Raw genomic sequence first — 27,483 nt, 5'->3', positions numbered from 1 at the left:
CCATAATGGTTGAGAGGCAAATTTAATGAGAAAGCTTCGATGTATGAATGGATGGATGAACAGAACCCAGACTGTAAGCACATGGAGCAGTCCCTCAACAGGACTGATTCTCTATTGGAACAAACTAGACCTTGAGATAAAATGTGTGTGCAATATTTCCTGGCAATCTTGCAAGAGTTTAGGTGAAGCTAAAAAACTGTGCTAATGAAGAAATGAAGTACAACAGACCACCCCATCAGTGCTTGTAGTCTATGAACAGTTGAGCTAACAATAGTAATAAAGATGACTGCAAGCAAGAGGTATAAATAAGCATATTTGTAAAACCTACCAGTTGTAGGGTTAGCAGAAGCAGATGAGCTGTTCCAATTAATGCCACTACTCCCACCACCAACAGTACTTCCACTACTACTCGAGCCGCTCCAATTAACACTTGTCATCCCCTCACTAGCAGTTTTACCTTGGCTGCTCCAACTAATACTGCTACCCCCTGAAGGGCCACTGCTTCCTCCCCAGTTGATTGCAGTGCCTGGAGTTGTACTGCTGCCAGTTCCCTTCCAGTCTAAATTGCCTGTGGTAGAATGGGAAGTGCTGCTGGTACTGCTAAAAACATCCTCAAGACTCGAGAGAGCTGCATACTTATCTCCACTGTGAGATGAAGGGAAAGTTGAGCTGGCACTGCTAAATGGTCCATTTGCAGAAACTGATGTAGTGGAACCTGGTGCCATTGGCTGAAGGGGATCTGTAACAATAAGTATGTTCACCACCAAAAACAGAATCTTATTTATCATTTTTATTATGTGTAACAGTTCTGAAATCTAGGTTTAGATCACATGATTTCACTTGGGCAAAAAAAGGTCATAGTAACCTACTTTTTCTATGGATATCAATTTTTGCCCTAAAAAAATAATGCAGGTTTCTTGACTGCAAGCAAAAGCACTAAATGGAGGTAGACATAAAACATGATAATATATTATTAAAAAAGGTTACATATGACAAATTTTTGGAACTGGTAAATAGCATTCCTTAAGACTGAATCATGTATCAAATTTTCTAATAGATGTACATCAGTTTTGGAGAAACAGCAAAATTGAACACCATTACTAATGATGCTTTCAGACAGAATAATTATATGTTCAAACCAGTCATCACTGATTAGTTTTTTGCTATTCAAATCAGTCATCATTAATTAGCCTTTTACTGTTCAAACCAGTCATCATTGATTAGCCTTTTGCTATTCAAACCAGTCATCAATAATTAGCCTTTTGCTATTCAAACCAAACTAATCATCATTCACAGGCCTTTTGCAGTTCAAACAAGTCATCATTGATTATCCGTTTGCTGTTCAAACCAGTCATTAATTAGCTTTTGCTATTCAAACCAAACCAATCATTGATTAGCCGTTTGCTATTCAAATCAGTCATCACTGATTAGCCTTTTGCTATTCAAACCAGTCATCATTGATTAACCTTATGCTATTCAAACCAGTCATCACTGATTAGCCTTTTGCTATTCAAACCAGTCATCATTGATTAGCCTTTTGCAATTCAAACCAGTCATCATTGATTAGCCTTTTGCTGTACAAACAAGTCATCACTGATTATCCGTTTGCTGTTCAAACCAGTCATTAATTAGCCTTTTGCTATTCAAACCAAACCAGTCATCACTGATTAGCGATTTGCTATTCAAACCAGTCATCATTGATTAGCCTTTTTCTGTTAAATCCAATCATCATTTATAGCCTTTTGGGGGCAATATGTGTCATTTGTAATAATTTGATTTTATAATCCATACCTTTAAATGGGTACACTACAAGTCATACAGTTTACAAAGGTATGTTGTACCAAATTTGTGGAGCTATAAGAGTCATTATTAAGAATCTGATAACCCATACCTTTAAATGATAATGAATATTCAGTTTAAATGGCTTGCTTGTCCATGCAGAGTCATTATATATCCATCTTAGGAAATATATGTGACAACATCAGTGTTAAAGTACACGGACATTTTTAGATGATGCAGACCAAGAGATCTGATTCAGTATAAACCAGACTGGATGTCATTTTGCACAAAATATGTATTACCCTGTAAAGGTAATGATTAGTCACAAAATCTTTTATTGTTCACGTTAAGTACCCAGCTGTAAAAGTTCATAGTGGTTGATAATTTTCAGTTTGACTGGTTTGAACAACAAAAGGTTAATCAGTGATGATGGGATTGGTTTGAATAGAGAAAGGCAAATACATGATAACTTGTTTGATAACCAAACTACCTGGAAAATTCCAATCCTACAGTTGGTGATATTCATTTTATATACCAAACATAAGTAAGCCTAACATATGTTATGCGTGCTCTAAATGGTTTTCATTTAGAAAACAATTTAGGCAAGTTCTGTAAACAACATCCCAGTTATGCACAGTAAGGAAACAGAAACAGGTCCAGCCGACAGACCAGTATACTATTCTTGCCTTACTAACCTTATACTCCCCTCCCCAACAACCAAAGTGTCCCTAAAATTTTGTCCTAATATTTCTAGTGATCACATAGTTAGTCCTGATGGCCACAAAGAAAACTGCTGAAATCTGCCAACTAAAAGTAAAATTGTCATCCCTCCAGAAATTGGCAACATACCTCTGACCCAATAAAAGGGATGTACTGGGTGGGAGCAAAGGATAACACCTTTCCTACACATGGTTACCATAATTATAGTGGGTGGGAGCAAAGGATAACAAATTTTTCTACACATGGTTACCATAATTACAGACATAATAACTATAAGATATTGTAAATTTCTATCAGGAGGTTTACGAGATCTGGTGGTAATAAGTAAGAAGATGCATGAGAGAATGTCATAATATCCACCAAGGTTGAAGTGCAGAGACAATCGCAAAGTCCTTGACAAAGTGATACCCATATCTCATCCATAACCAGTAGGCAAGACAAAAACCCTTTCTAGGATTATAATTGTGGAATTCAAACCAGTTTGTCAAAATTTACACAGAAAAATCATCAAAGTCATATATCATATCTTCAAGCTCTACCTTTTTTCCTTTGTTAAATACTCCCTCGATTCAGAAAATAATCTGCTTTTCTCCAGGTGGAGGAGGGAATTTCTCCCCAAAATTGCCAGCTTGAACATACAAGTAGGGCATCTTTTTTTAAGTATTAACCCATCTTTAAAGACCATATAAATAACTTCTTCCATAGGTCCATAGAAAGCAGTGAACTGTTCTGATAATGATTTTAAAGAAAACTGATGCGCTGTAGGAAACAAATACCATTAAAGCATTTTTTTAAAAATTAGGGCGACAAAATAAAGTTGATTCAAGGATACATCATACTCCATGGGATGTTTATCATGCATTTAATTATCAAGTTACAAAAAAATTCTATCATATTTACTATCCCACATTTGTCAGCAGTGAAAAATAAAATAAAGTCAATTAATGGTACATTCAGAAAAATTAATTCAATTGAGGAGTGTTAAGGACCATGTTTACATGTGACCAATAAATATGTTTTGTATACATTCATTAACAAGAGACCTAAGTGGACCTGATATCATCTACCTGGCTTACATAATAGTTGACTATTTCACTAATCAGGTTTATGTGGTATTGTAAGAACACTTTCTATGTCATTTTTACCTATATTATTACATTCTGATAAAATCTATTTCTAAAGAAAAAAGGTGTAATTTAATATGCCAAGTGTCTTATAATCAAAGTCATCCAAAGGTTGATGATACTAACAATAAAAGTACCTGGCCTCACGCACGGTAAGAAGGTTTGCCCATCACACAAGATCACATTATTAATATATGTCAATCTAACTCATTTTAAATTACCCAAGATCTTCGTGACATAAGCCCATGTTCCAATTCTGGTCAAAAATGGATCCAAATCATTGCTCCACACTGGTAATGAGCACAGTTAATCACAAGCATGAACACCTCATAAATATGGATGGATTTCACTCATTACTGACACAGTCCAAGATTTTGGTGATATAAGCAAAATGCCTAAGTCTAAAACTGAATCACAAATATGGTTTCCAGAGTGGTAGGAAGTTCAGCCAATCAGATCCAAGATAACATCTTTAATATATTGTGGATCTTGCTCATTATCGAACCCATCCAAGATCTTGATAATACAAAGTCTATACTTTAAGTATAATTAAAAAAATAGGACCAGAAAACATGGCTTTTATTAATACAAACATACGTTATCATGATAAAAATGTTAATATTGTTAAACAGCTTGAAGATATAAGCAAACATTCCAAGTTTAATCAAAATTATCTAAAATAATTATCAGAAAGTTAGCCAAGCTATTCTAGATCACCTCATTATTATGTCTGGATCTTGCTCATTATTGAATTTGTTTTAGATCTTTTCATAAAAGCATAATTTTAAGTTTTACCAAAATCACATCCGAAATAACTGCAGAGTGCTATAATTATCTCTAATATTACTGAGCAGTAAAATGACTTTCAAGCTGGCCAACTTGTGGTTATATTGCCTGTAAGATTGGCACCATTTTCATTATGGGGCAACCAGACTTCATAAGAAGTCTTCAGCAAATATCCATATTGCTATGACATTCCATTTAGAAAACAAGATTTTAAAGATGGCTACTAAGCTGGCCATAATGGATGTCAGTAAGAACCATTTTCATTTAGGACCAACTAGACATAATACAAAATTAATTTTCTTGTGAAAAGCCACATCAGATATGGCCTTCCATGTAATTGGCATAGTGATAACAAGATTTTCAAGATGGTGGCTATATTTTTGGTCAGTTTGGCACTGTTTTTCTTTAGAACCAATTAGATATAGTAGGAAGTCTTCTGAAGTAAAATCCAACCCTGATATGACCTTCCATGTTAGAGGAGGAGTGATAACAAGATTTTCATAATGGCTGCCACTGAAGCCATCTCTGATGTCGGTTCTGTAAAAATTTGTATTTAGGATCAACTAGACTTCATAAGAAGTCCTGGTTAGAACCCTATTTCAATATTACCATCTACCTACTATTACAAGACTTTTAAAAAGGCCACCAGGAAAGTCATTTCGGACAACAGATCAACACCATTTTCATATAGATATTTCTAGACATCATAAGAAGTCTTCCAGTGAAAATTCCATGTCAATAAGACTCTCTGTTTGGGTGTAGTGACAGTAACAAGGTTTTCAAGATGGCTGCCATAGCAACTGTACTGGATATCGGATCGATACACTTTTCATTTCAGAGCAGCTAGACTTTGGGATGAATATGTGTGTGAAGTTTGATGTTAATCATCCAAGTAGTTTAGGAGGAGTAGAAACACCACACTTTACGGATGGACAACATACGACCAATAACAGGGCATTCCATAAGGTGTTCTTGTCCATGACCAGTAGTGCCAATAGGCGATATATATGCCTCATTATGTGCGAAGACAAAAATAACAAAATTGATTCAGGAGAGGACAAAAAATGTAATAAAGATATAAAAATATATACTGGATGAAGTGAAGCCTGGAACAGCTGATACAGGAGCAGCTGACTGCTTGCTGAACTGAGTTCCAAAACTGCCAAAGTCAGCAAAACCACCTAGAAAATAATAAAGTAAAGATATTAGTTATTACAACTTCTAACATTCGTCCTCTCACACCATGAGCAAATTACGATGCATATTAAACATGCCGTTATCTTTAAAAATACTATTTTAGCGGGATATGAAATTTGGGAGATTGTCTGCATAGGTCATGTTCTTACAATCGGACAAGTGTGATCAAAATGCAATATCAACTCATAATAAGACCCAGTCAACATCTTGATAATAGTATTATTTACCGAGGAGGAAAATCAGGTGTGAAATAGTTCATCAAGTGCTAAGAAGCTCAACAAGTCCTGCTGATGTAGGTTTATTTACGATGTTTGATCAAGATTAGATCAAAAATACAATCCTCAGCGGGGTAACAAGCTCACTCAGTCACATGCAACAACACATTATGAAGCATAGATCATGCGCATTAACAAACTCATGAGAGATCTTAGTTACATATGCCTATATTTTAAGTTTCAAAAAATTGTCTCAAAAGTGTCACATCTACAGTGGTAACAAGCTCAGCCTATCAGAGATAAGACCACCTTGTTAATATGCATGGATGATAATCATTACTGAATTGTCCATGATTTTTTATGATATAAGCTCATATTCCAAGTTTGATCAACAATGAATCAGAAATACGGACCCAAAAGGGGTACAAAGCAGGTGTTGATGGACACAGGACCATTTCATAAGCTTACTAGGCCTTAAGGCCAGGTACACTAAAATGCTTGAGCAACTGTAATGACTGGCATCACAAATTCCCACAAACATTATTTACAGCACTTTCCAGAGTCATGCACTAAACCCCAAATCCCACACCCATTATTCAACCCTATATTCAGACAATGACCCTGCAAAATCTGTCAGTTATATTATGCATCTTATGATGTTCCACTGAACATGTCCTTATAATTGCTGGACATCTTACTTTCTACCTAGGTCCTCTGGAATCTGAGCCAAAGATGACACCCCTTTTGCTGATGATTACATCAGAAGCACACAAAAAAAAGCCCCAAAACCCAATGTCTCATTCAAATTCCACTAAGTAGTTTAGAGGAGATGTGGTAGACAGATTGACTGACAAATAGATGAACAGATGGAGGGAGGGAATCATATTCCCAATCCTTTTGTAGAAAGCATGGGGATAGAAAAAACCCACCTCATCTTAACATGGAAAATCTGAACACTTTTAAAATAAGTTCTGTCATTTTGAAAAATAAGGAAGACAGCCATAATTATGAAAAGAAATATCATAATCCATTTTTATATATTACTTACTGGTATATATATTTATAACAGCTTAAAAACAGGTTAAGGGTTGCAGAGGTGTGTCTGGAAAGTAGGCAAAAACTTAGATGTAATGGAAAAAATATGGAACTGTGACAGGGCATGTCCCTTGTTGAATGGTTCCTGAACTTCAAAGGCTACAAGCAATTTCATATCTGAAGACTCAAAAGTCAACAGAAAAGCACACAAGTAATGAAGCATTAAAATATAGATTAGTGGCCAAATTTGTAGATGGGAAAGGTCATCAACACTGGGCTCTCACATCAAGAAACTAAAATCAAGAGCCTCAATTACACAAGTTTTGTTTTTCAAAATGATCATTGTTCAAAGAGTTACTGCCTCATTATGAATGTTATTCTTTATATGTTGGGTTGTCAGTTATTCTACTGAAATTTAAAACTGTCTGACATTTTCTTGTTTTGCATTGTAACAGTCTTTTGGTCTTACTTTTCAGAAAGCTAACCACAACAGGTCCTATTCCACAAAATAACTCTTCAGTGTTGCTGAGATGGTGTGAAACTTAAACAAAGAACACACTTAAGATGTTTAAATTTGACTTGCCTTATAACTGTAATTATTTTATTATTCTTTTCCTCTATATTTGCTATTACTTTTTATATCTCCATACAATAGGTTTTCTCAACAGAGTTAGTGCCATCTGCTGGTTATGATTATGTTCATGCCTGGTCATAGCTGGGGTGGGGGCAGAGGGGGACCTGTATTATTCATGATATTTCAGTAACATTATTAAAGTTTTAATTGTACTTTCTTGCTAAATCAATTCAAAAAGGAGTTGCCAGTAGATATAGCTTGTCCTGCTGCTAGTCAATTCACTATATGTGGGGAGAGAACAACACCAATTTTTGTAGGGTATTAAATTTCAAATATTCATTGTTTTCTACAAGAATTTTAATACCAAATACACAATGATTCTCCTTTTGTACCTATAGGACTCCTTCCCCTATCTCTGGAACCAACAGGAATCCTTCCCCTAGCTTTGAATCAATAGGACTTCCCTCCACATTTTTGGAATCAACAGGACTTATTTTCTCTATTTCTGGAATAATACAATTCCTCAAATCTCTGGAATCAGCAGTATTTTCCTTCCCATATCTCTGGAATCAATAGGACTCCTTTTCCTATCTCCGGAATCAACTGACTCCTTTCCCCTATCTATGCAATTAATGATTCTCTCCCCATTTCTGGCATCAACAGGTCCCTTCCCCTATCATATGGAATCAATAGGATTCCTTTCCCTATCTCTGGAATCAACAGGGCATATTCCATTATATATGGAATCAACAGGATTCATTTCCCTATCTAAGGAATCAATAGGATTCATTTCCCCATCTCTGGCATCAACAGGGCCCCTTCCCCTATATATGGAATCAATAGGATTCCTTTTCCTATCTTTGGAATCAACTGGGCCCGTTACACTATTACTGAACCCTAAGATTACTTTCCCCATCTCTGAAATGAACAGGCCCCTTCCCCTATCTATGGATTCAATAGGATTCCTTTCCCTTTCTCTGGCATCAACAGGACCCCTGCCCCAATCTATGGAATCAACAGGATTCCTTTCCCTATCTCTGGAATCAAAAAGATTCCTTTCCCTATCTCTGGCATCAACAGGGCCCCTTTCCAATATACACCGCTCCCTCGATAACTCGCGCACTGATAACTCGCGAACCTGCTTATAATGCGGGGCAGGCATGGATCCCATTTTTTAAACCAGAAAATACCCTAAAAACTGATCTATATTTGTTGAACTTGATGAAAATTGTGATCAAAATTGGTAAAGGAAACTTTGATGTATTGCTCGCTTTATCGTCAAAAACGGTAGATAGGATCTGGAAATTTTAATCAACACTGTGAAATATCAAATTTAAAAATAGGTCATACATATTTTTACATTTTCTTTCCAAATGACATTCCTAGTACACCGCAATTAATGATATCTAAGGAAATTTTGATCAATGAAAATGTCACTCACGCCAAGTGGAGGCAGTACTTTAATAAATAAACACAAATTAAATAATTTTTTTATAAACTGAAATTTGTGTTCTAGTTCTATCTGTTAGTTCCTTTTAAGTGTAATCATCATAAATACAATGTGTCCTCTTGTAATTAAACGTAAAATGCGCCAATCTACCATAACAGCTATGTCTTGTGAGTCTTTCTCTGAGAACCTAATTGGGTGCTGACAGTGTTTTCATAACTGACTTCCGGAAGTATTTATCGTATTGTTGCATTGAATTAAAAGCTGGCCTCCTTTGTATTATCATGCTAATTATGTCTTTTGAATCAAATAAAGTGGAATGAAAAAAGATCAAAAGGGATGAAATTCCTACAAACTTAAAATCTAGAGGCCCTGGTCATATGTTGGGTGAACTCACTTCATTTGATCAATCGAACACTTAGAAACATTACTGTGTATGTAACATAAACTACCTTAAATTAACAGACTCTTTCATAACTGATCAATGATAAGGCAACCAGGCGAAACAAATACTTCGTAAAACAAAGAGTCTGATTTCACAAATACAGACCATTGTAGGCAAGTGAGTTTCAGAGAATTCTTGAACTGGCACTTAGAGATATCCTCAAGGATGATAAGAAGTTTCATTATTAACAACAATTCATTAATTCATGAAATCAATACTGTACTAACTGAGCAAAGCAAAAATTGAGTTTCAACATAGACAATTGTCTCAAGAAATAAATGTCACGTGTTTTTGAAAAAAAGGAATCTTGTTTGGTGGTGTATCAACAGTTAGTCTAGTTCCCTGCTCTGGGGACTCCCAATTTTGCAGGTTAATATTAAACACCAGTATGGTAACCAGACACATCAAGAAAACAAAAAGCAGTGACGTAATACACAACTTTTTTTACGTGTACATGTGATGGTTGTTGAAACAAGTTGGACCGATCTTTCATATGTTGGAAATTTTGAAAATAAATATTTTTTAAACAGAATAACGAACAACTTCATTAGAAAAAGCATGCTATTAAAAATTATTATCGACATGATTGAAAAATGAGGAATCAGTCAGTAAACATGCCAGTTCCTTAATGCCCCCATCCCTGGTTTTCTCGCTGTCAAAGCGATATTTTTTTCAATTTTGGGAGTCCCTCGCTTATAGTGTGGTCTGTTTGTAGACCCTGTTGTACGCGAGTTATCGAGTGAGAGGTGTATATGGAATCAATAGGATTCCTTTACCTATCTCTGGCATCAACAGGGCCTTTTCTACTATCTATGGAATCAATAGATCCTATCCCCATTCCCTATCTCTGGAAGCAACAGGGCCCCTTCTCCTATCTGTGAAAACAACAGGACTACACTTATCAGGGACATTAAGCATTTGAGGAACAAAACAAGTCAATGCACAAAAAAAGCAGTGAATTAACAGTATGTCCCAAAACGTATTTCACTAACTATATCACTCTAAAATAATACCAATTTTTCAAATCATTCTGTCCACCAGCTGATTTGTTCCGCCAATATGTAATTAATATTTCCATATTCTTTTTTTTAATAAATAATTTTAAGTGCTCTTTTCTGTGAAATTACCTCCTCCTGCTGGATGTGAGTGTGCTGAGGCTGAACTTGCGAAGGGGTCACCACCCAGGTCGCCTAAAAGGTCCATGGTGGTAGACCCTGATGACTTGGACGACTGACTCACGTTGCCTGGGGACTGTGGTGTGATCACCTGACTGGACTGGGAATTCTGGGGAGTTACAGGAGCCTTCACGGGTGGCAGATTCTTTTTCTGAAATAATTGAAAATGATTTGTAAAAGAGTAACTCATCATAATTAAGTCATTTGAAAATTGTATGAATCTCATGACATTGTTATCGCATGAATGTTGGAACAACCAAAGACTAGTTTTCTTTTTTGTCAATCCAAAAAAATGTCATACAAACCTCATTTACTAACACAAACATAAAAATACATATGAATCAACATTTCAAGTTGGATCACATGGTACGACAACATCATCATCATCACCACCACCATCCTGGGAAGATTCCAACAACACAATTTTTGGGACCCAATCAGTAGAATTGAAACTTTGCTTCATTAAACGAGTACAGTAAAAACAAGTTATTATTTTCAAAGCAGACTGGGATTTTTATAATGTATTAACTGAGAAATACAGTATCCAAATTCATCATTTATTCTTTTCAAAATGTTGATTTTCTTTAGGTCCATTTTGATGATGCTGCACAAGTTTTACAATTAACTGAAAGTGTTAACATTCATGTACATGTACCAGCCAAAAAAATTTGAAAATGAATCCAGGACAGGGTTTCAGTTTTGAGGTGGAGAATGACAGCATAAGCATTGTCTTTTGAACTGCACCAAATGAATGGATATTCCTCAGTGTATTCCTTATTCTGTAGCGGACTTTAAAGTTAAACTTTTTTTGTTCATTATCCAAATTATGTTGTTTTTTAAAAAATGTATCCACTATAATAAACTGAACAGAACAAACCATACACATTTCAAGTCAAATTAACTACTGGTTTTGACCAAAAACCAGAATTTCACCAAAAAATATTGAAAATTACTCACTGAACATGGAATGTAAACAATATATTTCTCTGTATATAATTTTTTGGAGGTCATACAAATCTGAAACATTCCTGGATAAAACAGGACAGTTGGCAGGTATGCAACAGTAGCCTATTTTTTCACTAATCTGATCTAATTTTTGTTCATCTATTTGTCATTGACATGCAAATGTTCATTAAGAATCCTGAGTGCATCACTCTGAGGTGTAGGTACATCTAATTTCTTTTATGCTATGCAGAACCACCCTGGCTCTGGGTACTGTGGCTGGTACTATGTCATTGTCATTTTTGTCATGTCCTGTGGCAGCAAAATCAGTCTCTTCCTGGCAATCACTAATTTCTCAAACATCTTCAACAACTGTCGGTATTGCAGACATGACCCTGACACTATCAGAGTTATAATTCAAGAAATCTACATCCACACCGAAAGAGACATAAAATATCACATGCCATAACAAGGGAAACATTATCATTGTCACTGCTCTCAATTCCATTTACTCACTAAACCCTGCCTTAAAAAAACAGTTTGCAACACAACCTGTGGAAGCATTATGCCCAACATGATAAATTACACTGATTGTGGACACTACATTTATTTCATGTTCAAACTTTTTTGTCAAGGCTGGAATGGTATCTCTGGATTATAGCACATGAATACTCAACCTGAAGATGACTCCTTGAAGGATGTGAGAGATTCATGTATTTAATTATTCAACATACAGGTTGAGAATGATATCATAAAGCTGTTTCTAAATTATCAGCTTAAAAAAGAACACAACAAAAGCTTTTCTTTTATACTTTCATGGCATTGTACAAGCAACCCATGATACTAAATTAGTGATAATGAACAAGGTGATTATCACAATTCAGTTACCTGGCACCTATGTTACATGTTTGATAAACAGCAAGTATGAATGAGGTATGATTATCACACCTTTGTTACACCTGTTATGTTTAAAATAGACTGCTATTGTTTACCTGGATTCAGCACATCAGGTGATACAAACATTATAAAAAAGCAAATTGTCTCTGATGGACCAAGCAAAACTGAAATTTATAACCAGTTAAATGCTGAAACCAAGGAATGTTATAATAAAGCCTTTGGAATATACAGTAATTAGGACTTTGGCAGGAGAAATGAAACTCATATGTTCTAACAGAGAAAATGTTTTATCCAAAAATCTAGTCAACAATCTTTCTGACTATTTTGAGGATTGTTTAACATAGAGACTTTTGGTTTCTAACCTGCTTTCCTTCATCACTAATATATTTATTGCAATCCTTTTCATATGTCATGATTATAAAAAATGATATTATATAGGTTTGTGTATAGTGCCAACATGGTTTGCCTGATATTAGCATCATTTTTTCTTCTCATTTTAACTGGAAAAGAGAAGAAGAAAAAAAAAAACCACTGAAATGTGCTTTCAATTTTAATTCCTTTAGCTGATGAATGGAGACTATTTGTTTCTCAATAGTATCTTTCTCTTTACATGTCTATTTTTTCTCTCCATTTTCTCAGATATCATCTCGAAGCAAAACTGAAACTAAAATTTTGTTACCAACAATCTGTGTAAATCCTTGTGCAAATTTTAGATTGATTAATGATGATTTAGCTGTTTTAAATGAGTCTGGAATGAAAATCAGAATGAAGAGTACTTATACAAAGCATTTATTTTCAATGAAATAACACTTGCTCCATGTCAGTTTATTGAAAACACATTAAGTGACCACAAAAATGTCATTTTTATTCTTGAAATGAATACTTCATCAATACACTGCTATAGTAATGGTTATTTGCCATTTTCTAGAATATATCACACAAACACCAAAAGTCTATGTGAAGGGAGGTAATCCATTTGGTAATCTAGACAAGCTAACTGATTGCTAATTTTAGTACTAAACTTTGTGATTCTGGATGCCAGTAAATTGCAAAATTGCTGTGTATTTTAAGTTATATATTTAGTCCACAAATACAATAAGAACATTTGTTATCTGGAATTTTCTCCATACGTGACAATTACAAGTAAGACAATAATGGAATTTACTGTATGCATGTAATCCAAATACCATATATTCTGGTGTACAAGTCACATCCAACTACAAACAACATAGACCCAAATCTACTTAATGTACATATGGTCTGGGTCCAAGCAGTTTTCAGTCAGATTCAAATCATAAGCAAGTATATACAGAACACATCATAACCACTGTTTAGTAAGAATGTAAACAATTATACATACATATGAAACTTCAGGGCATAAAATTTGCACCTTGCCTCAAAAAATGTGGGCAAGTTTCTAATAACTGGTAAAATTTAAAGAAGTAATCAAAACAGGACTTGCGAAAATGATGCATCATTTAGAGAATTATGTCTCACGTTTAATAAAAAAATTTGATATTTTCAGCACAATGTTTCAGAAACTATTAAAGTAAATCCTGTAAACAATGCACATATAGCAAATGTTATCAAAAGAAATGACAATGAGAAACTATTCAGAAAACTCTGTAATCAAATCTTTCTAAGATAAAGTGTGCCTGACAAACCTCATACTTCATAATAATCAACACAGTACAGAAATATTCCAGTCAATCAGATCAAACAACACTGTCATCTTCATACAGTAAAACCTGCCTTGGCTGACACCTAACTGTATTGGACATTGTTTCAAGGTGAAAACTTACACAAACCTTAACTCACAAATTACACATACATTTATGTATTATGCCTCTATCCAAAGGACACAAACCTTTTGTGATCCTTTGTATGTCCTTTATAGAAAGGTTTTACTGCATACAAGTTTTATCCTTTCAAAATAATTCATTTCAATAGTGATGCCTCATAAAATAATATTATTAATCATTATATCTACTTAAATTATATAGTATTAATCATTATATCTACTTTTTTCTCTTCAAATATAAAAGGCAAAAAGAAGATTCTGCCATTAAAAGAGTACAATACAAACCTGGATTATTTTATGAACAGTCTTTTGATTTATGTCTTCCTTATAACACTGACTGATTGAGAACTATACAATGTACAGGGTACCAGCTTTATATATACTTTCGTGTGCATAATTTGAGAAGACTACAGATTAGCTACCATGCATACCCATGTACAAGTCAGTCCGATTCAGCCGCAAACTGCACAAACCAATATCTGTGGTTGCATAATGTGATGGCAGATCTGGGTCATAGTTTGTTAGAGCAAATCAATAAAACAAATATATATATATATATATATATACCATGATCTGCTGGTGCACTCTGCAACAGCAGATCAGGGTCTATGATGTTTGCAATTGGACCCGATTTATAGGTAAGTACATACAGTAACAGATGAATCATGGGAAAACATGGCAGCTGGGAGTGAGCAATGGATAATATGCAGTGACTGGCACAAATACTGATAGCAAGGTCAGATCTAGGTCACAGAGACTAAAACTTGGTCATTAGGCTTGGTATCAAAACCAGCTGAATTCACAACAAAGTCATCTTAGTAGTGGACTTTTAAAAAATCTCTAAATATTTCCCACCACATGGATAAAGTCATTGATTTGATAATATCAGGGTCCACTGGTGACAATGTAGTATCCACTAAACTGATACAGATGCAAAACTTCATGAAATGGATGGACAAATATGGATAAACAAGCAGTGAGAAATAAAAAAATGTTCCATAAAAATTTCTTTGAGACTTTTTATGATATTCTTAAAATAATGCTTTGGGACATACAATTTAAAAACAGCACCAGAAAACATCCCCAAGCCTACATCTACATTTGTAATTAGTGTCAAATCTAAGGATCGCTTTAAAAGACTTGACTGCAAGCTAAATATGACTATAATGTTTATATATTGGCAATAAAATATTTGAGGATTTGAAACTTCTGAACATTACATGTAACAAAATGATTCATGAAGATTGTGGTCACAACAACTGCAACAGATATTGTACATCCTGACAACAGCATCATATCTAATACAAGGCCACCATAACTGCCTGACAACAGCATCATATCTAATGGAAGGCCACCATAACTGCCTGACAACAGCATCATATCTAATGGAGCCACCATAACTGCCTGACAACAGCATCTTATCTAATGGAAGGCAACATAACTGCCTGACAACAGCATCAGATCTAATGGAAGGCCACCATAACTGCCTGACAACAGCATCATATCTAATGGAAGGCCACCATAACTGCCTGACAACAGCATCATATCTAATGGAAGGCCACCATAACAGCCTGACAACAGCATCATATCTAATGGAAGGCCACCATAACTGCCTGACAACAGCATCATATCTAATGGAAGGCCATCATAACTGCCTGCTCGTCCAAACAAAAGTCCCATTTCCAAATCAAATTGGTATGAAATATGGTCATCATACAAAAAGTATCTTCAGAAACTGGATTCAACAAAATTAAAAAATAACTAATTGCCAAGCTGGCAAATTCTGGTAAAGAGGAGTTCTGATTCATTAGTCCTTGCTTAAATAGGAATCATCTGAAGCTATTTAATAGGACTCATCTGGAGATACTGTTCATTAGTCCCTGATTAAAGAGGACTGATCTGACATTATTGTTTATTAGTCCCTGATCTGAGAAGATGTATCTGAGCTACTGTTCAAAGTCCCTGCTTAAATAGGAACCAGCTGAAGTTATTGTTCATTAGTAACTGATTAAAGAGGTCTTGTCTGAAGTTATTTCTCATCAGTCACTTCTCAAACAGGACTCATCTGGGGATACTGTTCATTAGTCACTGCTTAAATAGGACTCATCTAGGGATACTGTTCATTAGTCACTGCTTAAATAGGACTCATCTAGGATATTGTTCATTAGCCACTGCTTAAACAGGACTCATCTAGGGATATTGTTCATTAGTCCCTGCCTAAATAGGACTCATTTGGGGATATTGTTCACTAGTCCCTGCCGAAATAGGACTCATTTGGGGATATTGTTCATTAGTCCCTACTTAAATAGGACTCATCTAGGGATATTGTTCATTAGTCCCTACCTAAATAGGACTCATTTGGGGATATTGTTCATTAGCTCCTAATTAAAGAATATTGTTCATTAGTCCATGATTCAAGTTTCAACTTCTAAAGGTGGCTAAAGGTTACAACATATCAACTTAGGCAAATCTCACACAAAAGTGCCATACATGAAATGCAAGCCAAGCCCCTTAAGTTCAATAGGAACTTCTATAATGATAAATTACTACAAACTTGGCATAATTCATACAAATAAAGCATGAAGAATTTAAAATTTTACTGAATTTCGTGAATACCAGTGTTTAATACCAAGACATATGGTACTAAATGATGTTTGTACAAAATCCTCCTGCAAAAAATACACATACCTGAACACTACTTATCCGTAACTTTTGGCTCAGTAATATATATAGCACACATAATTTAATAATGTAGTTAACACCAGTATGTCCACCTGTAACTGTAAAATAAAGCCTAAACAATGAAGCCTCTGGGAATGAAAATTCTCTGGAGAAATGTATATATAGTTGCCTTTAAATTTAAACAGGCATGCAAGACTGCAGTTTTGATACTGGACATTTAAGAAAGACGAGGAAAAATCTACTACTTCAAGCACCAAATAACTACTTCAAGCACCAAATGACTACTTCAAGCACAAAATAACTACTTCAAGCACCAAACACCTAATGACTACTTCAAGCACAAAATAACTACTTCAAGCACCAAAATGACTAAGCACCAAAATGTCTACTTCAAGCACCAAAATGACTACTCCAAGCACCAAAATAACCACTTCAAGCACAAAATAATGACTTTCAGCAGAAATAATGTTCAACAGTATCAGCTCTGTGATGTTTGATAGTAAAGGAAACAGGCATGAACAGATGAAGATTTGCTTAAAATACTATTTACACACAGTTAACAGATATCAAATTACATGGAATAATATTAATTTTACAGGATTTCTTTTGTTTCTTTTTAAATTTCATAATTTTCCTTTATTTTAATTCAATGACATTAGACAATTAATACATCCATCCATTCTTCAATCAATATACAAGGAAAGACAAGCACACCTATATGGTACAGAATGTACTTAATGATTAGAATGATAACTTAAATATGTACAACAGTGCAGAAGGTAAATCAGGCCAAGAATAATGCATTGTTTAGTAATATAGGTGGGATGGATATTGCGGTTAAAGGTCATGATAACAGTATCAATTCAGTCTACCAGATAAATCTGAGCTACCATATATGCTTGCTTACTAAACCAGGTCTAACAGCAAACAACACAGATTCAAACTGATGTCACATAATACACCAGCAGATCAGGATGTATGCTGTTTGTTCTACTGATTAGTCCTAAAATACACTGCATATACTAGAGATTGAAACATGTACCAAGAAAAATGTACTATAAGCATACCATAGTCTTTCTGAACATAACATCATATGTGCCACAGTATAATGCAACTATAATGGGAACCAGGAATGTAATCATCTGAGGCAGGGGCATGACACATTTTTTTAAAAAGTTTCTACCTTCAAATAGCTAGAAAAAAATCTTGTTCTGTTTCAAAGCAAAATAATGCCATATTATATCCATTATATTATTATTTTTATAATTCATTTTTCTTGTTCTGATTCAAAGCAAAATAATGCCATAATATATCCATTATACTATCATTTTTACAATTCCCTTTTCTTGTTCTGATTCAAAGCAACATAATGCCATATTGTATCCATATTATTTTTTTTAAATTCATTTTTTGAGATAAAGGAAAATAATACATGTCAGCTCCAAAGAAAATCACAGGTCCACCGAAAATTAAATGGTCAGAACATTAAAGTCAACTTGTGAATTATGTCAATGTTAATAATGATATAAGTTGTACTCTAAAAGCTAACTAAAATGGGATGATATGCTTACACTATTGCCCACACCCTAATAAAGACATTCTGCTGACATTAAGAGAGTTTGTTGATAAAAATATGAAGCTGTCTATATTAAAGACAACAATTTACTAGCTATAATATTGATAAAATTAGTGGGGAAACTTAGAGTGGGATCTCAACACCCAGGCAAGATATCTATCACAAAAGGTCAGTAATCATAAAGCAAACTGACTCGACTAACAATCAAGTATTTAGTACACTTGAACAAGTAAGTAAATTTCAACACAGAAACAATAATGCTCTTCTGAAAATTTTAGGATGATTCACCATCATACAAAGGAATACATGTGCTTAACATGGCACTGCCTTAATAAGAAAACATGTACAGTAGAACCAGTAGCAAATGCGACTGGTTTATCTATGTAATATATTTATATTTTATAACTAAATAAGAGAACATGTACAGCAGAACCAGTAGCAAATGAGACTGGTTTATCTGTGTAATACATGTATATTTATATTGTATAACTAAATAAGAGAACATGTACAGTAGAACCAGTAGCAAATGCGACTGGTTTATCTGTGTAATATATTTATATTTTATAACTAAATAAGAGAACATGTAACATGTACAATAGAACCAGCAGCAAATGAGACTGGTTTATCTGTGTAATATATTTATATTGTATAACTAAATAAGAGAACATGTACAGTAGAACCAGCAGCAAATGATACTGGTTTATCTGTGTAATATATTATTTACAATGCATAACATAAAAAAGAACAGATCCCTAGGATACCGAAATATTTCTCAACTTGCAGTCTTATTTTGCTGTGAAGTAATAGTGTTTTACATCACCTCAACACAAAAGTTGCTATCTAGTGCCAACCAAAGATAAAGTTTGCAAAATGTAAAACTGGACTGCACAACAATTTAGGAAGATACATCATTAAAAATACATGCATATTAATATGAAATACACCTAAATTGAAAATACATGTATATTAATATGAAATACATCTAAAACAAAATTAAAATGTAAAGATGTTAAGATTCTGTAAATTGCAAAAAAAATATAATTGCAACACGCATAGATTCCTTAAAACATTTGGTCAAAATTTGATATATAAACCACATTCCCCTCAAAAATTCAAATATTTTCTCAGGTGGGTACATCATCACATTTTCTTCATGCAGTTCACCTTACAATACTTATTCTGTCTCACAGGGTGGAAGTCGACAAATTTGAAACATTCTGCCATGACAATACTACATAAATAAATCTATCGAATGTACCAACATAAAAAAATGGGCTGCACGACAAACATTTTCATTCTAGATGCAAGTCATTTCTAACATTAGTAATTAACCATTTTTAACTAACATTTTCCTTCAAAATTCCAGTCTCTCTCTGAAATTCTCCTTTTCAAAACTAACAGAAATTTGCTACATAGTGTATTGTCACGAGTTCCTTTATAAGACAATATAGTCCCTTACATCATATATACAACCCTGAATTTACCTTACACTAGAAGACATCAGATATTTTAAGACAAAAATCTGCCGACGACAGCCCAAGTTGTATAAACTGCCAGATATATTGTTTACAATAAATTAAAAAACCACATGAAGAAAATGAAGGCCAGTGTTTATTTTGGCTTTACCTCCCATTATATAATGTCCTGGCATACCAATGACAATGATTTTCGTTATTATTTCAAGCAAATAGTTCTGCTGTGGTTTATTATTGACTTCTCTTGAAGGAACTGTTCTCCTACAGTGATCGTTGATGGAGTATAGTGGCCAAGACTAATCACTACACTCTACCAAAAAGAACATTGTAGGTGAACAGTTCCCAAGGGAGAAGTCATTAATAGATTTAGTACATCACATAACACCATGTGACATCACACAATCTTAACAGGTAGAAATACTGCCTGCTGGAAAAGGTATTTCCATAATTATGTATGCAGTGTTTAAAACATTCCACTGTCAAGGGGAAAATCATTCCATTGTAAAATAGATCCATAAAGTCAGCAAATCAGAACAATAGAATTTATCATGTGATAAACAAAGTTACATAATGTATTCATAACTGAATAATCTTGAAAGGACATACTGTTAGGAGTATCTGACTTGGGAAGGCTGTTATCAGGATGGGATAAAAATGATGATAATCAATAAGGTCCACAGGTGCAGTTTGGTGTGCACAAATTGTTTTATTAGTATCTTGAAATATGTAAATAATCTGGGTCTGGAATGTTCCAAAATTTGATGGCAGCCGACAAGGCTATCTGGAAAAGAACCTGGAAGATCAGTGTGAATGCAAAAGTAACTGTTATATGAAATATTGCTTCAAGAATTTGCTTCTTTCTGTGAATTCATTTATTTTCAGGGTATAAAGTTTATGGTTTGAATTTTTTTTATACATTTTTTGGGGTATAAATACATGTACATACATTTCTGGATTGATTCCACATCAAATTTGTGATTTGTGAAGCAGCCCTATTGTTTCCACATAAAATCTGGCTTTGTGAAAGAGTCCTACTGTTCCACATCAAATTTGTGGATCTGATGAAGCCCTATTGAGTCCACACTAAAATTAAAATTTGTTGGGCCTTTAAATTTATGGTTAGCAACAAGCATGAAATCTTCAAGAATTGGTAATCTATAACAAATAACAGTACACTCCCAATTTACACATATTCAACTTATCCATCTCTCGTTTATGAGAAAAGCAGAAAAATTCACATATCAACACGCATCATTTGCATAAATATGATAATGCACAGCATGGGTTTCTAAGCAGGAACTGTCTTTTTTTTATGTGTTCAACTGGGATAAGATTCAGATCCCCACTGATCGATGGATTGAAGATTGTTGTCCACATTGTATCAATTTCTTACAATGTAACTACATTCACACTTCTTTGTTATCATGGTCAGAAGATATCACAGATAACATAGATAACCTTAGTCAAGACACTTGACCTTGAAATCAATATCAGAACTGAATAAATATGTTTAGTTTTTTTTTAAATAAAAAGTGTATTAAAACCAACAAAAACCAAAACAGGCAAAGTAATGAAACTATTTCCAATGAATTTCCTTTCAGTGATCCATGTAAGGCAATGGAATATTTACTTAGCACCTCTTGTTTATTTTAGTCAAAGATTTACAGCTGTCAACCAAGCATAGTATATTTGAAAGAAGAAAAACAGTAACCTAATAAAAACTACTTCCTGTCCATAAGTAGCAGCTGAAAAGTGGCTACATGCAATTTTAGTTTACTTTTAACCAAACTTATCTTAGTACATCATTCCCTCACTATAAATCCTTCATTTTTACACAGCTACTGCCATAAGACAGAGATGATCATGGATCCCATTTCATAAATCAATAGTGAAATTACATGTATATGCATCATGTACTTTATTATAAGGCAGTTTTTATAGCAATCCCATTGACAACATTATAATAAAGGAGTACTGTATATGGCACCCTCACTTATGTGGCCCACTTAAATAACACTATAGTGAGGTAGCCCAGTAATGATGCAGGTGCAAGTTATGCAGCCTCTATTGTGAGGGGGATTCAAGCAGGGAGCCATGTAGTTCAGATCAATATAATACAGTGAGGCCTGTCTCAGTGCAGGGGAACCTCTAATAAAGGACGCATGATCATACACAACAGACATTTAATTTATAAATCTCTTTCTGTAATTTTACTTTTATATTCATTTGCCATATTTTTAAAAATAGCTGAATTAGAAAACAAACTTTTGTATTCCCTGAGTGTCCTTTATAAAGAGGTTTCAATGAGTAAGTAAGAATTTGCAATTTAACAATCTCTTGAAGGCATGGATTTTGATAGGAATGTTGCTCTGAATAACATCAATTAAAATGTAGAACTGGGTAGGCCAGTGAAGATAGGCAAGCTAATAATAAAGTTTATGATACTGTGGAAGCTTTGGTTTGGTGACAATGATGGGATGGGAAAGGGGGTCAACTGTAATGTTGACAATATCTGTATCGGTACCTGATACTCTTCAGCAGTAGTAGTAACAGTCAGGGCTGGTATGTCAGACAGTATGTCAATGACTGAGTTACCTGGTTCAGTCAGATTGTTACCTGATACAGTCATTGATTGGAAATTATCACTTAGGCCAAAAGCCACTTCATCCTCCTATTGGGAAATAAACAGTGTCATAAAGTGCATGCATTTATACTAGAAATGATGAGTACAGAACACCAGATCTTAGCTAGTAAATTACAGATAAACTGGATTACACTGAGTATCACTATTAGGTTAGATAATACCCAACATTCTCTCATGATATTTACAGTGATCAACATTCTCCCTGCAAGCATTTTCACTAGCCAAGGTTCTGATGTGTTAACATTACAACCTTGTTAGATAGATAGGCTATTTGAGCATGATGGGTCCATGAATTTCAGTGGATGCAGCTGCAAGCCACTGCATACAATCAAAATGAAGTTGTTCAAATCTGATCTAGACAAGGGAAGCACACAACTTGAATGGACTCATAAATAGGCAATTTCCTACATTTGATCTGTGTTTGTACAAATACATCCTTTCTCTCAAATACACCTGTAATGACTTCTCTCAGATATGTAGTCAAACTTTTGATGTTAAACTTACAAACAATCCTTTTCAAGTCGATTGCCTCACCATTTTCAGCCGATGTGCAATGCACTGCTGTTACATGCTATTGATTAGCTAATGTTACATACTGAGGGAGACAACTCATGAAATCCAACAGCTGTTGCAGGGACAATGCAACAAAATATCTGATGATCGACCAAGGTGTAGATATGGGTAATATATTAGAACCTTGGCAAGATGCATAGGAAATTACTCTGGAGAAATAAATTCTTCACTGAATTTTTAAGAAGGTATATATTACTTTGACACTAATACTGCAAAATTATGAAAAGCATCAAGCTTTCAAGAAGAGTACTACAAAATCACCATTGCTTCAATGAACAAAAGAATTTGCAGGAATCCATTTCTTTCCCACTATTCTTGTTTTTCACTTGTAAGTATTGAAGTCATCTAAGATATTCTTGAAAAACACTAATATAATACAATTGGTAACAAAAATATTTTCATAACATGTTTGCAAGATATGTACAGTACACACATTCTGTACCATGGAATATGGCCTTGACCCTGATATTATGAATAGAAGATCACTGAACTCATCTTAGACACTATCAAGAAGACATACCCACATATTAAGTTTGGTTGAATCCATAATATATTTTCATTACCAAGTTATTGAAATGGCATCATTTCAGTTACATGAATTCTTCTTATATATCCATAGATTGGCATTGATAAAACTACATTCACACTTGTTTGTTATCATGATCAGAAGATATCACAGATAACATAGATAACCATAGCCAAGACACCTGACCTTGAAATCAATATCAGAACTGTCAAATTGTTTATTGAAAAATAGCTAAATATAAAGCACTCACGACGGCCATAAGCTCCATGAAATACAAACAGTGACTCTGACTTGACCCAAAGGTGAATAGATAGATCCAGTTTTTCAGATTTGTCCACAATAGCAAAGACATACTGGTGGTCAAATATGCATCATTATCATTTGGGACCATAGAGATATTGCGAAAAGTGTTTAAGTTAAAACCCATGTCAGTGCCACCATTCCTTCAAGAGAAGTAGTTACAAGATTTTTCAGATGGCCACTATGGATGCCATGTTGGAATTTAGATCAGCATAATTTTCATTCAGAATCTGCTTTTGTTACAGCATTCATGTCAATACAACCGCTCAGAACTTATTATTGTTACAGTGTTTACCTCATTAACCCCTGGTGTCACATGTGTGCATCAGAAGGTGGTATGGGAGGACTGGATTTTGGAGAAAGCAGAAAGTAATGTTAATGTGATCAGATAATATAATTGATGGAGAAACCCATGTAAATATAACAATCCATTGAGGGGAAGTATCCATAACAAGAATTTCATGATGACTGCCATGACATCCATGTTGGTGGTCAGACCAGCAATATTATCATTCAGCTACATACTGCTGAAGAGCGGAGGTGAGAACTCAATGTTAATAGAACCATCTGTTCATGTAAAGCACACATAAGAAAATGTTCAAGATTGAAAAGGTATGCTCAGTATTATCTTAATACAGCAACAAGTACATTTTACTGGAAGGATTTTATTGAAAATCCCATGTCATTATGACCATCCATTCAGAAGAAGTAGCTATAACAAGATTTGCACAACGGCAAGTGTGACAACCATGTGGGGCAGTCATTCAAGCATCAATTTCAACAAGGATGAACTACTTATAATATAAGTTTCAGTTGATACAACTATCTGTTCTGAAGATGTAAGAACAAAACTTTAAAGATGGCAAATGTGGCAGCCTTTTTGTGATGCCAGATTAATACCATCTACATTTCGGGGAAAAAAGCGCAATTTGATATGACTATCTATACCAGAGGAGCTGTGACATCAAAATTGTCATGATGGCCACTATGGCTTCCATGTTGGAAGTCAAAGCATTTGTGTGAAGGAATAATGAGAACAAGCTATTAACTCATTAACCCCTGGTGCCCCATTTAAGCATCCGGAGGTAATACCCTACTTCCGAGCTCTGTAGCATCATGGTCATTTAAGATACACTAAAATGGGTGGTATCACAGAAAAAAACAGATGCAGCTCTACAATGGTACCAAATAATCTGCACTTTCCAGTCGCATTACAAAATAGAGAGGGAAAAACATATTCTTTAAGACCTGACTTTGGTTTCTACACACAAAATTTGCTCATGCTCAGAATCCGATTTTGTGTCCAGATTTTAGACTTTTTGGCGTCAGATATAAGGCAGACCAGCCTTACCTGCACACAGTCAGGAGAACCTTTGCAAAACGTGGGATAAGATGGGGATTTATAGTAAAAAGGAGCCAGGACACAAAAATGATGGGTTCAAATAGGCAAAAAAAAAAAAAACAACAACAAAAATAAACAACTAAATTTTACCCTTCTGCACATGTGCAAGCCAAATAGCCAATGAAAACATGTTTCTAACACAACTAGGCTGCAGGCTAAACTAAAATCTCTTGCAAGTTGATTTACTTGGATGTATTCAGAAGTAGCCCCCAAAGTGTGCTTCCTACTTGCCTTGCAGGCTAAAATGACAAAAATCTCCAGGGGTTAATGAGCTAAGATAGACACCATGGTGTCCATGGGACAATATTTTCATATAGGAACATGAACCTCAGGATGAAACTGTCTGCCAAATTTCATGACTTTCCTCCAGAAATGTTACCTTGAGCAACTATATCAGACAAATGGCAATATAAAACAGGTAACAGACAGATGACTGATAAAGGACCATTGCTTATTAATTGTTCCATTAAAAGCACTCAAGATGAGGTGAAAGTTATTAGCCATGGCTGAAATATATCCTTAAACAACACATAACAAGACCAATTTCATATTACTGGAAAACAAAAAAAGAATCATATATCTTATTAATAAGTGTGTTTAAAAACTGAAAATATTTATTTAATGAAAAAAAGAACACGTCAAAATTTTCACAAAATGAATAATAAAGTACATGTTCAAATGGAACAGCAAGGCTGTATCCAATACCTGAATTTCACTTTCTTTAATTTATTTATACATGTTATGCAATATATCTCTATTCTGACTTCCCTAAAGGATGCAAAAGTTGATCTTTGTTTCATCCAGTTTTATAATGACCGTCTGTTGTATCAGAAACTGCAACACTATAATGAATGGTAAAAAAAATAATGAAACTACTGACCTGATTATCTACCACTAATCGTGGAGCATTTTCACCAAGTAGGGCTTTAAGAGGTTTTGTTGCAGGCTGCTTGTTGAGGGCTCCCTCATTTATCTGTCGAGCCTCCTCTTTCATCACTTCTGTTGCAGCAACATAGTATCGCTTTTTCTCATATTTCTGAAGCATAAAATCCTTGACTTTTTGCTCCTCTCTTGAATCTGGTTCCAATCCTGCCTTTGCATCATACAGTCCTAGCCATACTTTCCGACAGAACTAAACAAAAACAACGTAAAATAATGAATATTTTACCATACTTGTACTTGTATTTGCAGTCAAAACATTCAAATACTTTATTAAATGCTGAGGTCTACACTAAATTTAATGCCCAAAATAAAATGTATCGCAAGTGCAATGGTCAACACAATAATAATTAATTCCCCAACTTTTCAGATAAATGTATTGCAGGATGAAAAAAGCCTGTTGCCCAGCAGCTCAGGACAACTAAATTTTGGTGTCAGGCCACCATGTGTAAATCACAAACACTGAAGGCACAACTAAATCTTGATAGATATGGTTTGACACTGTCAGGTAAAATTGACTAAATGGCTATGCTCAGGAATCTCAACATGAACTTTTGAAAACACTGTTTTAAGTATGCAATAACATCACAAATGTTTTTAAAAGTACATGTTATCATTGTAGAAGGGATGGGTGGGTGGGTAAATACAAAACAGTACATAAGAATATGCATCGTGTTTTACGGAAAATACACGTTCCCAAGGTAGACCTTAATCCTTTCACTCTTTTTGTCAATGGATATTGTTGTCATTGATTTCCACTTCATGGTTCACATCATGGCCACATTTGTTTAATTGCTAGCATCATTCCCAAACAATGAAATATACAAAGCGCTATTCAGTATACACTTTTGTTAATCCAGCCTGTTTAGTACTTGTGACTTAAGGATATGTCCATATGACATGTTTTCTCAATAACTAGACATGCTTTTACGTTTATCATAATCCTCTTGATTTTATTCAAACTCTTTAAAGAATGGGATGCTGCATTCTATAACCAACAGTTTAAAATCTACAAAAAGGACTGCTGGTTTGGTCCTCTGACAAGTTTAGATGTAAGGTGTACCTCACACAAACATACATGCATGTTTCCTATTGCACTACTTTTAAAATTAGTGAAGGTAGCTTTTTTTTAAAAAATGTTATAAATATGATAATGATTAGTATATATAATGTACTAAGAACTTCAAGTACTGAGCTAAACCGGCTCAGTTAGATCCACAAATAAATTT

At 34.5% G+C, this 27,483-nt stretch overlaps 1 protein-coding gene across 4 annotated transcripts in view; it reads right to left on the bottom strand.

Moving 5' to 3' along the window:
- The window catches only part of LOC149799227 (uncharacterized), a 71,897-nt gene that overhangs the window by 32,091 nt on the left and 12,323 nt on the right, over positions 1-27,483 (bottom strand). For 2 of the 4 annotated variants that reach the window (XM_089958498.1, XM_089958499.1), the window contains exons 3-7: positions 26,196-26,447; positions 22,395-22,541; positions 10,450-10,648; positions 5,501-5,590; positions 329-739 (exon numbers count right to left, since the gene is read on the bottom strand). In XM_089958498.1, the coding sequence (XP_089814624.1) occupies positions 329-739; positions 5,501-5,590; positions 10,450-10,648; positions 22,395-22,541; positions 26,196-26,447 (1,099 nt within the window). The remainder of the gene's footprint in view (positions 1-328; positions 740-5,500; positions 5,591-10,449; positions 10,649-22,394; positions 22,542-26,195; positions 26,448-27,483) is intronic. The other 2 variants (XM_089958501.1, XM_089958500.1) reach the window with 2 other exon arrangements.

Source organism: Sinohyriopsis cumingii, chromosome 5 (assembly GCF_028554795.1).
Source record: "Sinohyriopsis cumingii isolate HCF-2022 chromosome 5, ASM2855479v2, whole genome shotgun sequence".
NCBI classification, from domain to species: Eukaryota; Metazoa; Mollusca; class Bivalvia; order Unionida; family Unionidae; genus Sinohyriopsis; species Sinohyriopsis cumingii.
The sequence above is the reverse complement of the archived record's forward strand: the minus strand, read 5'-3'. Positions and strand labels throughout refer to the sequence as shown.